Source organism: Cyprinodon tularosa, unplaced genomic scaffold (assembly GCF_016077235.1).
Source record: "Cyprinodon tularosa strain WSP-4 unplaced genomic scaffold, ASM1607723v1 ctg21, whole genome shotgun sequence".
In the NCBI taxonomy this organism is placed as follows: Eukaryota; Metazoa; Chordata; class Actinopteri; order Cyprinodontiformes; family Cyprinodontidae; genus Cyprinodon; species Cyprinodon tularosa.
In genome coordinates, this window is record NW_024038778.1 from 576,303 (window position 1) to 589,476 (window position 13,174).

At 38.0% G+C, this 13,174-nt stretch overlaps 1 protein-coding gene across 1 annotated transcript in view; it reads right to left on the minus strand.

Moving 5' to 3' along the window:
- Nucleotides 1-13,174, minus strand: part of gna12a (guanine nucleotide binding protein (G protein) alpha 12a) — a 41,471-nt gene that overhangs the window by 14,586 nt on the left and 13,711 nt on the right. The window contains exon 3 of the mRNA XM_038285332.1: nucleotides 11,676-11,894. Coding sequence (XP_038141260.1) covers nucleotides 11,676-11,894 — 219 coding nt within the window. The remainder of the gene's footprint in view (nucleotides 1-11,675; nucleotides 11,895-13,174) is intronic.

A 13,174-nucleotide genomic window follows, 5' to 3' on the forward strand; every position in this document is an offset into this window, starting at 1 on the left:
GTAGCTGTTGCTACAGAGCAGCCTTCAGATCAATAAGGCCACAACAGCTCTCATTGATCGTATGGAAGATTTCTTTAGTTTTTTAGAAACAGAAATCAATACTTCTAATATATTGATGTATTGTTTAACCTGAACTACCTAAATAAATAACATTTTTAATCCTTTAAAATACTGAGACTTGGATATTATCAGCCACATATTTTAAATAGTTAATTTTAGTATGAACAACTCAATAGACTGAGGGATATTGTTTCTCTTAGGTGCTGGGTCTGATTATAGCAGCAGTTTTAAGACATTAGCTTCAGATACAGTTATTAGTTATTTTTTTAGTCTCTGGTGGTCAGGTACAAGGACTAGCCTGGAAATGAGTGAACAGCATTTGGTTTCTGTGTTTTCCTAAATACAAATTTCTATTTTTTTATTTTATTTTATTTTTTTTTTTACAATAATTTGTTTTTGCCCCTGATTTGTACTTTCACACAGCTCCCTAGCTTCAATCAAACTTTCAGATATAAACAGTTCCGGGTTTTGGTGTGAGATCATCTGTTTGGCTCACCAGCCCTGTTTAATGATTTCTTCTGAATTTGAGTCCTTAACAAAAATTCAAGCAAATATAAAGAAATAACTTTAGAAGGGCTGGTTATATCAAAAGATCTCGAAGCCTTCGTTCTCCTTCATTTCTTAATAAAAAAAAGAAGAATATAAAGTTTCGAGAACTAGGAATTAAGCTGTACCTGGCCCCTCTGATTTGGCCGGCCATTGAAGCAGAAGCAGTGACTGAGGAAAACAGCTACTGGAAGCAATTATGGCTCTTTGAAACCAGATACACCCGACTGTAGCGATCGGTGTCAAACTCATCCTGGAGGTCATAACTTAATCATCCAATGCAAATAAACACCCTATCCATTCATGCTCAGTATGCAAACGAGCCTCAGGAGAGACTTACAGTTATAATTAGGCATGATTTACTAATTAAGTATTCAGGAATCTTTAATTGCTGCACTGCTGTATATCATCAAAAAGACAAGTTTGCAATCCCCAACACATGGCAAACAGCCTGTACTTATAAAACATTTCATCAAGTCAAAGGATTCCTAAGCACTTTGCACTACACTCAGTAATTCACCCTTTCACAAATACATTCACACACCGATGGTGGCAAGCTGGACTACGGCCACAGCTACCCACAGAACCCAGGCTGCTGCACACAGGGCTCACAAGTCAAACCCTGTGGTTGGATGAACGCTTTACGCGCCACATAAAAGTATAAAAAATTATTGCAGCCTTCTGGTCGATCACAGATTCCTGTTCTTTAAAAAGCCTGACATTCCGAACTGACACAGTCACCTTCAGTATTCCAATCTTATCTTACTGAAAGAAAAGAATCAGTACTCCTACAAACTGCTGTCAAATATAAATTGAAGCTGAAGGCATTGACGGGGGGTTATGTTCAGACCTTTGCAGAGGTAGATAAGCATCGGCCGATCTCCCAAAAATCAGGGCAGATCAATCTGCCATACGATCAATCAGTGTTTCAGTAAAAATTATACTTTCATTTCCAATATGTGGTTAATTTCAAACACACACAGTTCTATTCTAGAGTTAAAACCCATAACAGTTTTTTTTACACATTTATCTTTCTAGATTTCTTAGTTAGCCTCATCAATTTCAAATATTTCCTATGTGAAAACCCCCTGACAATCAGGATGGATGGTTAAACAGTCGATGGACGGACCGATGGACAAAGTATGTATATCATGAGTAAAGCTGGGCTGCTTTCAGATTACACAAGAACCTCCATCATCTCTGCTTGCTGTTTGTGAGGCCCGCTGTCCTGACTTGTTTTCTTCTGAACAGGATGTCACAACAAGCTCTAGTCATCATAATTGAAGCTTTGAAGAGTGTTTTGGAAAAACAGTCTTCATACATAGAAGAAGAAGAGGTTGTGTTGTTTAGTTTACCCACTAAATGTAATTATCAATGCAGTGTGGGGTCAAAGAACAGGAGAACACCCTGAAGAACACGCAGTTGTGCAGCTCCAGCAGCAGATTAAAACTAAATAAAAACTACACCTAGATCACTTTTAAAGAAATAACCAAACCAAATAAAATCAAGTCTTTGTTAGTTTTATAAAATGGGTTAACCTCCACAGGGAAGGATGAAACAATTCAGTGACGTAGAAAGTTGCAGTTTATTTTAATGGTTCTTGAAGTGTTAAAACTTCCAGAGGTGCCCTCACAGATGCTGTTTACAGCTAATCTACGCTCACCATTTGTAATTCTGTACATTTCAACCGTATTGAAACAACCCGCACAAGAAAAGATGCTTTCTTTTTCTTTTTCTTTTTTTTTTTTACACCCGCCTGTAGCAACTTTGCATCGCTGACAGCGAACAACAGCATGACAGATTAGTCCTGATATACTTGCTCCTTTGATGCACTGCGGCCCTCTTTATAAAATGTTTTTCGAGAAACCAACTTACAGCTAACAGAGAATCAATATTTATTAAAAGAGTTGATTAATGTATTAAGATCAACCCTGTAGTGCGGAGGTCCTCAACAGGGGGTCTGCGACCCCTAGGGTGTCAACGGAGATACTGCATGGGGGTTGCAAAGGTTTTGGTTGATTAGACTTTTTTTTATAATTCCTCCTGCAACTTTTTTCCACTAATTGAAATGTCTTTAAATACACATTAATATGAATTCAACTTAAATGGAGGCAGAAGGTGTCTTTCAGTCATCAATGCTCAATTTCAGCGACACACAGGAGCTTTTTCAAGCTGGGCACCGTTTCATTCACAACACCTGTCCCCTCAAGGAGGAATCAGAATCAGAAATACTTTAATAATCCCAGGGAGAAATTACATTCGTTACATTACTCCATCTGTAACAGAGTGACTATAGGACCAGTTTGATATAACACAATTTCACAAAATATACATAATTAGGGGGTCCCCACTGCATCTTGCCATCAGTTTGGGGGTCCTTGGCCTGGAAAACATTGAAGATCACTGCTGTAGTGGATTTATCTGACTACAGAGGATTGAGGAAAGAAAAAACTAGACAATAAATAATTTTATAAAGTGGCGCTGGAAATCAAACCACATGCACATGTTTAACATAAGATCGCTTTCCTCTAAAAGTCTACTAGTTAATGACTTGATTTGTGATAATCACATTGACTTGTTTTGCCTTACAGAAACCTGGCTGCAGCAAGAGGATTATGTGAGCATAAATGAGGCAACTCCTTCAAGCTATTTAAATTTTCACATCCCCAGAAGTTCTGGGCGAGGAGGAGGAGTAGCAACAATCTTCCAGTCTGACTTACTGATTACTCCCAAAACAATTAATACCTACAACTCTTTTGAACATTTAACCCTTAATTTCCCTGATCCAAATTTCAAGGCAAGAAAACCTCTTCTTTTTGTAACTTTGTATCGTCCACCAGGTCCTTACTCTGAATTTTTAGATGAGTTTTCAGAGTTCCTTTCTGATTTGGTATTAAATACTGACAGGGTCATCATAGTGGGAGATTTTAACATCCATGCTGACATTGAAGGCGATAGCTTAAGAGCAGCCTTTATTGCTATCTTAGACACTATTGGCTTTGTTCAAAATGTGAATAGTCCCACGCATTCTCATCTTCATACTTTGGATCTTGTGCTGACATACGGCATAGAATGTGAAGAAATAACAGTATTTCCTCACAACCCTGTCCTCTCTGACCACTTTCCAATAACCTTCAGGATTACTTTAACAGAGTTCTCCTCCCCCAAAAGAAGGTTCAATTTTAGTAGATCTTTATCAGATAGTGCAGTTATAAATTTTAAAGAATCTGCTTCACTTTCTCTCTCCTCTGTGTCACTGAGCAGTGCTGCAGAGTGCAAAAGCTTAGCTTATTCCCCTTCACAGGTTGATGATTTTGTTGATGGGGTTGCTAGTTCTCTGCGTATTGCCTTAGACAACGCAGCTCCTTTGAAAATGAAAACCGTTAAAAATAGAAAGCTTGCTCCTTGGTTTAATGCAGAGCTGCGTACTTTGAAGCAAAATGCTAGGAAACTGGAGAGAAAATATCGCTCCACAGGCCTGCGAGAGTCCTTCCTAGTCTGGAAAAATGGTTTACTGCTGTATAAGAGGACTCTTTGTAAAGCAAGAGCAGCATACTTCTACTCATTAATAGAGGAGAATAAGAATAATCCTAGATTTCTTTTTAATACAGTTGCCAAACTCACCCAGAGCCATAGCTCTGTTGAACCGTCCATTCCACCTGCTCTTAGCAGCAATGATTTTATGGGATTCTTTATAAATAAGATTGATCTTATTAAAAATAAGATCATAAGCACTCCTCTATCCGCGATTGTACCTGAGGTAGTCATGGAATCTGAACCGGGTTTAGACTGCTTTGATCCAGTTGAACTCTCTGAATTAGCAAAATTATTGTCTTCATCTAAGCCTTCAACTTGTATGTTAGATCCAGTTCCAACCAGGTTATTTAAGGAGGTATTCCCTTTGATCTCCTCCTCCATTTTAGATGTGATTAATCTATCTCGGTTACAGGGATATGTACCTAAAGCTTTTAAGGTTGCTGTAATTAAACCTCTGCTTAAGAAACCGTCTCTTGACCCAGATGACTTGGTCAATTATAGACCTATATCCAATCTTCCTTTCTTATCCAAAATTCTTGAGAAAGTAGTTGCCAAACAAGTTTGCGATCACTTCCACCATAATGAACTTTTTGAAGAGTTTCAGTCTGGCTTTAGAGCTCATCATAGCACTGAAACAGCTCTGGTGAAAGTCACTAATGATATTCTCATGGCCTCGGATAATGGACTTGTATCTGTGCTCATCCTGTTGGATCTTAGTGCTGCATTTGATACAGTTGACCATAATATTCTTTTAGAAAGACTTGAATATTTTGTTGGAATTAAAGGAACAGCACTAGACTGGTTTAAATCTTATCTATCTGATCGAATTCAGTTTGTTCATGTTAATGATAGATCTTCAACACGCTCAAAGGTTACCTGTGGAGTACCACAGGGATCAGTGCTAGGACCAATTCTCTTTACTTTATACATGCTCCCAATTGGTAGAATTATTAGACAGCATGGGATTAATTTCCACTGTTACGCTGATGATACCCAGCTATATCTGTCTATAAATCCAGATGAAGCTAACCCATTACATAGATTACAGGCATGTCTTGAAGACATAAAAACCTGGATGACTCTTAACTTTCTGCTCCTGAATGCAGACAAAACAGAAGTTATAGTCTTTGGACCAGAGTCTCTGAAAAAGAAACTGATTAGCCAGTCACTTCATTTGGATGGGATTAAACTGATTTCAGATAATAAAGTAAAAAATCTTGGTGTTATTTTTGATCAGGACCTGTCATTTAAATCCCACATCAAAGAGGTTTCTAGAATTTCCTTCTTTCATCTGAGGAATATTACAAAAATTAGAAATCTCCTGTCCAGGGGTGATGCTGAGAAACTAGTCCATGCATTTGTTACTTCAAGGCTGGACTATTGTAATTCTTTACTATCAGGAAGTCCACAAACTGTAGTTAAAAGCCTTCAGCTGATCCAAAATGCTGCAGCCAGAGTTCTAATGAAAATTAAAAAGAGAGATCATATCTCGCCTATCCTGGCTTCTCTTCATTGGCTTCCTGTTAAATCAAGAATAGAATTTAAAATCCTCCTTTTCACATATAAAGCCTTAAATGGCCAAGCTCCATCTTATATCAGAGATCTGATTGTTCCTTATGTTCCTAACAGAGCACTTCGCTCTCAATCTGCAGGTTTACTAATGGTTCCTAGAATTTCTAAAAGTAGAATGGGAGGCAGATCTTTTAGTTATCAGGCTCCTCTCCTGTGGAACCAACTACCAGTTTTAGTCCGTGAGGCAGACACCCTGTCTACTTTTAAGGCTAGGCTTAAAACTTTCCTTTTTGATAAAGCTTATAGTTAGGGTGGCTCAGGTTGTCCTGAGCTATCTCTATAGTTATGCTGCTATAGGCTTAGACTTTTGGAGGACATAGGGACCCCCATTTCATCATTCTGCTTCATTCTCTCTCTGTTCTCCTATTCTGCAGAATCTGTTAGTTCAATCTCTAACCTTCTGCTCTCTCTGCTTTTCCTCAGAGTAGCTTTGCCTCGTCTGTTCCTGTTTGGCTGTGACGTCATCCTGGAAAGAAACATCAGCTGTGCTGCTTCTATCAACACCCTTGTTTATAGATGTTGGAGATCGGCCTGTTTTCCAGTGTGGTCCTGTTTCTCTGACCGTGACTGAGTGGATGTGCTCTCTTCGTCCTCTGGCATGGGAGCTGCCTTGGAGCTCGTCTGCCTGGCTGCGTGTTTCCTGGACGGGGCCGCCTTTTACAGCTGCTTTTTGTATCTCTGCTTCTGTCTCCTTGAACCCCAGTCGGCCTCGGCAGATGGCCGCTCACACTGAGCCTGGTTCTGCTGGAGGTTTCTTCCTGTTAAAAGGGAGTTTTTCCTCTCCACTGTCGCTACAAGCATGCTTAGTGTGAGAGATTGTATTTGAGTCAATAAGTCAATGCAATCAACTGGTTTTCCTTAGATAGAAAACTTTGTATCAATTTGACTGTATGATCTGGTTGAACTGTAAAGTGCCTTGAGATGACATGTGTTGTGAATTTGGCGCTATATAAATAAACTGAATTGAATTGAATTGAATGCAAGCTTCAACCCATGAACTGATCTTAATAAATATAGCTGATGCATTCAAGGCAGAACCTAACGAAGTTTTGAACCATTCTGTCCAACAGAACAGAGAACCTCTCAGTGTGTAGTGCGTGTTGTGATGCACAAATAGAAGCCTGCGGGCAGCAGGGTTAGAGCCTTACCAATATTAATAGGCTTATTAATTCATATTTTAACTATTTTCCTTTGGTCAGTGCTCCTTCTGGCTTCCGTTTGTCCTCTACAGGAAGCCCCACCCCCTTTTGTTACACTTTCAACACTCCCATGTTTAAGTGCTGATTATAAACAGAGACAAATAAAAGGGGCTGCTTGTGTTTTCTTTGTGGCCCGGCTTTAAAGCCAGAGAGGAGTCAGGCACACATAGAGGCTCAGAGTCCAGATAGTCTGACCTAAACTTGTGCATCTCCTCTACACCCACGCACAGCATGTTAAGTGAGAGGAAGTGGCATCTGCCTGACTCCACACTGCTATGTCACTGATAAATGCCAAACAAGGTAAAAGGTCAAATTTACAACCCTGAGCAAACTGCAGCATCGCCGTGTCACTTTCCATAGAGTCCAAATAAAATCCGACTGCTGCCAACAATGGAGAAGGCGCTGACAACAAGACCAGCTGGTTTCCCTGCTCACAATACGTCTTGTGGTAATTCATAACCTTCTGGTGAGCCGTTAAGAGTCTGTCTGGACCCTCTTTACAGCAGATTTGTAGCTGCTTGTTGAGTTAATGATTTCACTGGTGGTTGTGTTTGTCACAAACCCTTCAGTAAACTGAAATAAGAGTTTACTCTAAATGACTCGGTTTGTTTGGGTCCCTGAAGGCAGCAGGGAGGCTCTTTAAAAACAACATGTGTTAAAAAGACTCCCTGAAAAGTAACCCCAGGCTGTTTAATATTCATTTCAAGAAGAAGGTTTAGAAAATGCTTTCTGCTACTATCAATAATATCATTTTTTAGAAAACAACCCAAACTGTTTTATTTTCATGTTTTCTCCTTTGAGACGAGCTGTATTACTAAACAACCAAAAAAAAAAACTTCTGTTCTGTGTGCAACACACTGTTTATCAGTGTTTATTAAATACATCAGGAAAATGCATCGCAATGACGTCAAAGAGATATTTCAGATTGGCTCTGCTGCATGTGACAAGGGAGATGAAGCTCCACGGGGCTCCACTTCACCGGTTTCATTTCCACTGGAGAACAATAATTACATCTTTGGAGTGTCTTCAAATGAAAAGAAAAAAAGTTATGCAGAAAGAAAACTGCTCTTCCTCTAGCTTCCCTCGCTGCTGTTCAGAGCAGATCACCGTGACTTATTTTTATACAGTTTTCAGGTCTCAACATTTCTCATATGATCCCGTTACTTTCTATGGAGAGCTGATTTGTCATGGATCATTAAAGTGCCCCGTTATAGATTTACACTGTTTTTGCTTTTCCTTTACTCTTGAATGTTTCATGCAACCAATTAAACATAAAACAAGACAAAGACAATAATCACACATGCAAACAGCTGTTTTCTTATGATGATTTCATTTAATAAGGACAGAAAAAGCTATCTAAATCAATCTGTCCCTATGTGAAAGCGTAATCAGCTGCCTTATTAAATGATTTAACCACGATTAACCACAGTTATAGAAAAGCGAGAGGTCAATTTCTAAGGCTCTACACAGGCCGAATAGAAAAATGACTCTTAGAATCAAGAGATCGCTTTGTTTGATCCTTCATTTTAGCTCCCAAAAGCAACAAATGGTGCTTAAAAAAACAGAATACAGGAGAGATAAATTATCTGATATATAATTTGGAAAGGTTAAAACTATTTCTGAGGCATTTTGACTCCAGGTGAACCACAGTCTAAGTCACTGTGTTAAAATAAAAAATAAAAAAATCATATTCTGAATCGATTCTCTCATTCCAAAAAAGTTAAAAAACATTCCAATGGACTTGGTTTCCAGTTTGAAGACGTTTCGCTTCCCATCCAGGAAGCTTCTTTAATTTAAATGTCAGAAATAGCACTGAGTTCAAGCTTTATATAGTACCCCAAAAACTTGATTTAGCTTAGAAAACATGTAAACTGAACAACAAATTGAAATGAAGATGGTTTCTATAATCTGCAAGTTTCCTAAGCAATTTTTCGTAACCACGTATTATTCTAAGGCTTTCTTACCCAAAATGTAGTTCCTCTGATCATTCTCTTATGATTTCTCCAAACCGAACTTTTCAAAATTTAAGAAATGCATTTTCCACTGTCCCTACAGCCGACATGAACTACAATTACTTTATTATTTTGCTGTTGAATGTTAATACAATACTAATATCAATATGTTGCATAACCAATTCAGCCAACAGCTAAAAATAACAACAGCTAATTGGTTTAATACTGATCAATATCAGCCTAATCTTCATATCAGTCCGTGAATAGTTTTTGAATCATAATTTTTATCTGTGGAATAGCCCAAAAAGTCTAAAAAAACACATTTTCTAGTCACATGTGTGGGTCTAGGTCAGGGGTTCCAACAGGCCTCTCACCCCTAAAAATTATTACTTCACTCTATGTTTATGCATAAATAGAAAGTCATATTAATTTATCTAAATGATAATTAATTACTGTTGTTATATAAGGTGATTGATGTTTTTATAGTCACTTTGTAGCACTTTGAGACTTGCATATAAGTGTTAAGTGTTTTATATATCAAACCTATTATTATTATTACATTTACATTTATTTCTAGATATATTTTGGCCCTCCATAAACCTCAGGGATCACATCTCAATGAGTTTGAAAACCATCTAATGACCCTCCACTTGGTATTTCCTGAACCCCTACTGAAATGCATCAGTATTTTGATATAGAAACGTAGTTGAAGTGTTGCAGAACATGTTAAGAAGTTCTGATCAAATTTTCTTCCCTTAGGTCAGCGAATTTAGCTCCAGAGCAGAGCACACAGCTAAGAACACTGATTCACATACTCCCCCATCCTTTTATCCATTTACTCACAGTAAAAGGAGCTTGGACCCCACGCAGTGCATCCTCCATATCTGCACAACCAATAACCTTATCTAAATCATCCACTTGTTAGTAAAACTTAGAAGCAGACAGATGACTGATTACTGTTTATTGGAGATCTTTAGTTTTTATGCAATGAAAAGGCACACAGCGGAAGTAGCATAAGCCCAACACTCACAAGTGAGTGAATCAGTGAGTGAATCAGTGAGTGAGTGAGTGCTCCTTTACAAAACAATTCAAACTCAGGAAGGAAAATGTCAACAAATCTGATGGAAGGTTAATGAAATTCACGAATAATAACTCTACAACATGATCAAAAATCCCTTATAAGTAAGCCACCTGGGGACGAAGCTTTCCAAGAATCCCAACAATAATATAACGTTTCAGTACTGAAGTACTAACGGCCAAAACCAATCCCAAAAAGGGACTAAAAGCACCAGGGTAAAAAAACAACAACAAACAAACCAAATCAAAAACCAACCAACAAAATAACAGGAAGTCTGTATGTTTTTGAAAATAAAACTAACACAGAAACATTGGTTTATTCACAGGCAGGAAGTAAACAAGCGGCAGGTAATGATGTGAGAAAAGCCAACTAATCTGTTATTGAGCTAAGAAATCCTCACATTATAGTTAAAAAACATCCACCTTTAATCTGACCACATTTATTTAGTGAGGGAATTAAAACCCACATTAAAAAAATATGTTTTTAATGATACTTTCCATTAAAATGAAAAGCCTAGCTTCTCACCTAATTACAACCCTGTAAATGTTCATCTATACAACCATTAGATTCCTCATATTTCACAAGGTTAAAGCACAGAGAGAGGGATTTCTGATCAGCAACCTTATCTCTGCCCCCCCACTCCTTTATTTATATAGGATGTAGGTCAGAGGACTGAGGTGACCATGGAAGAAGGTTGATTGTTATGTTTCTGTGTTGACTAATCCATATGTTTCAGATCATTACTAGACTAAAAGACCAACAGACGACTAATTTCAGTTTCCTAGCAGTCTGATTCAGTAAATTCTTATCTAAGTTTTTCTGGTGTTCTAAAATGTCCATGATGCGATACCTTTAACAAGAAAGGAGGCATTCATGTGAAAATGAGAGTTGATAATAAAATCTGTTTTTCATATTACTGTTAAGGTCACTAACCCATATTTATCCATATAAAATATGTATTTTTATACAGTGGGGCAAAAACGTATTTAGTCAGCCACCAATAGTGCAAGTTCTCCCACTTAAAAAGATGAGAGAGGCCTTATTTTCCACCATATTTTGCAAATAAATTCTTTAAAAATCAGACAATGTGATTTTCTGGATTTTTTCCCCCCTCATTTTGTCTCTCATAGTTGAGGTATATCTATGATGAAAATTACCGGCCTCTCTTATCTTTTTGAGTGGGAGAACTTGCACTATTGGTGGCTGACTAAATACTTTTTTGCCCCACTGTATGCTACTCTATTTATACCATTAAAAAAACAACCAAACCACTTTCACTTCTTCAGTTAAAAACTCCTTAGTCCTGCGCAGTATTAATATTGTTTTCAATACCAAACTATTAACACAACGCTTTTTCCACCCTCTTCAGAGACAAATACACAAACTGCAACAAGGTGAAAATTAATATTTATGTAAAATAATGACAAACACTAGCAATGCTGGTGTATCTATTGGAAAAGCTGTGTATTTACTTCACTTCTCTTAGGTGCGGATACGCTACTGCAATAAAAGATGAATTTATTCTATTAATGCCAGGGCAGTGTGAACATGTGCAAAGGCCGCTGGATTACCTGGTTCTGGCATGATAAAACTGGGACTGTTACTTTTATATTATCATTTTATAGCAAGTGCAGATTAATAAAAGTTTAAAGTAAAACGCCATCCAGCTGCAATGATGAGAGGCAGCAGGACGCACAACCAAACGGTGAAAGTTGTCTTTAATCTACTTACCAGCTGGAACTCTGAGCGTCGTGAGTAGGCCTCCTGTATGCCTGCGTCCCCCCAGAGAGCGCTCAGCGCCATCACGTAGAGCTGAAACTCACTGGGCTCGACCCCCGAGGCGCCCACACGCCCCTCCCACGACATCACCAGCATGCCCTGCTTCTCATTCTCACAGCTCTGCCAGCTAATGCCCAGTTTGTCTCGGGCATCCACCAGCACTCGCATGCCCTGCAGACAACAAAACATCACACAGCGTCAGGATGGCGAAGCATCAGCTGCCGTTCTCAAAGCCTCCACTATTATACAATGATGAGGTCATCCTTTATGAGAAAAAATACATTAAAATATTTTGAAGAAAATCTTTAAAAGAACTGCGTGAAAAGAAAAAAAAAAGTTTAACAATTGAAATTGCAACACTCTCAGGTCCTCATCTTAAAAAGTTTTGTTTGCCTTAAAACGGGAGCAGATCTTTAAAAAGGGTCCAAAGTTATTTACATTTGCCATTCAGCAGACAGATTGTTTTTTTTTGGGACATTTGCCCTCATCACTATTCAGATCATATTTTAATGACAAAACTGAGTACACTTACAGCTAGAGGAAATGCAAATATAAACATTTACTTCGTGAAAAGCCATTTTCCAACAGCAGACGCCGCTTTTTTGGTCTTTTTTAGTACTTCTGAAAGTAGTAGTGGGATAAATGTATGCATCTCTTTGAAACAGGAATATTTCTACACTTACAGATAATATACAAGGCACACTATAAATATAATTTTGCATAATTTTTTTAAACAATAATTATTTCCTCTAAATACTTGGCTCAGAACTCCATCTTTTACAGCCCGTCTCAAACTTCCTGCAGAACAGGGAATCTGCTCATTTTAACCAAACAGGTTTCCATATCTTAACATTTGCGCAGCAATCTTTGTAAATTACCTGCAACACACCCACCTATTGCACGTACTGAAACAAATTGCACATTCAGCTCAGTGCCTCTTAGTGTGAATCTTTAGAGATCAGGCCCTCGGTGTGCTTTAACATCTTATCTATTGTCATGGGAATATTAAGAGCAAAAAAAAAAAAGCATTCATGAATATGCTTTAAGATTTTACCGTCTCTCCCTGTACATCCTACAAAACAGCCTTTAAACCGTGCTATTTATTTTTATAGATTGCTCCGTATGTTGTGTTTAGCTGTCAATGTGTTAGTGTAGGTTAAAGCAAAGCTGGGATATGCAGTGTACATACAAAAAAAGACACAAAAAAACAAACAAAAAAGTGTGTGAGTGTCTTGGGTTTTCAATCTGTTCTCAAGTCTATGGCCTTGATTAAAATATTTCTGCATAGAGAAATGAGGGATGTAGAAGATCCATTGCTGCTTGAGGCAGTTGTTGCTTTCAAATGGTGAAACCATTATTATTAGACGCTGGCCTTTTCAGACAGGGCTGAGTTTATATGAATAGCTGATTTGATTTTCCTTGAAAACAAGCTAAACATTTAAAAACTTTTA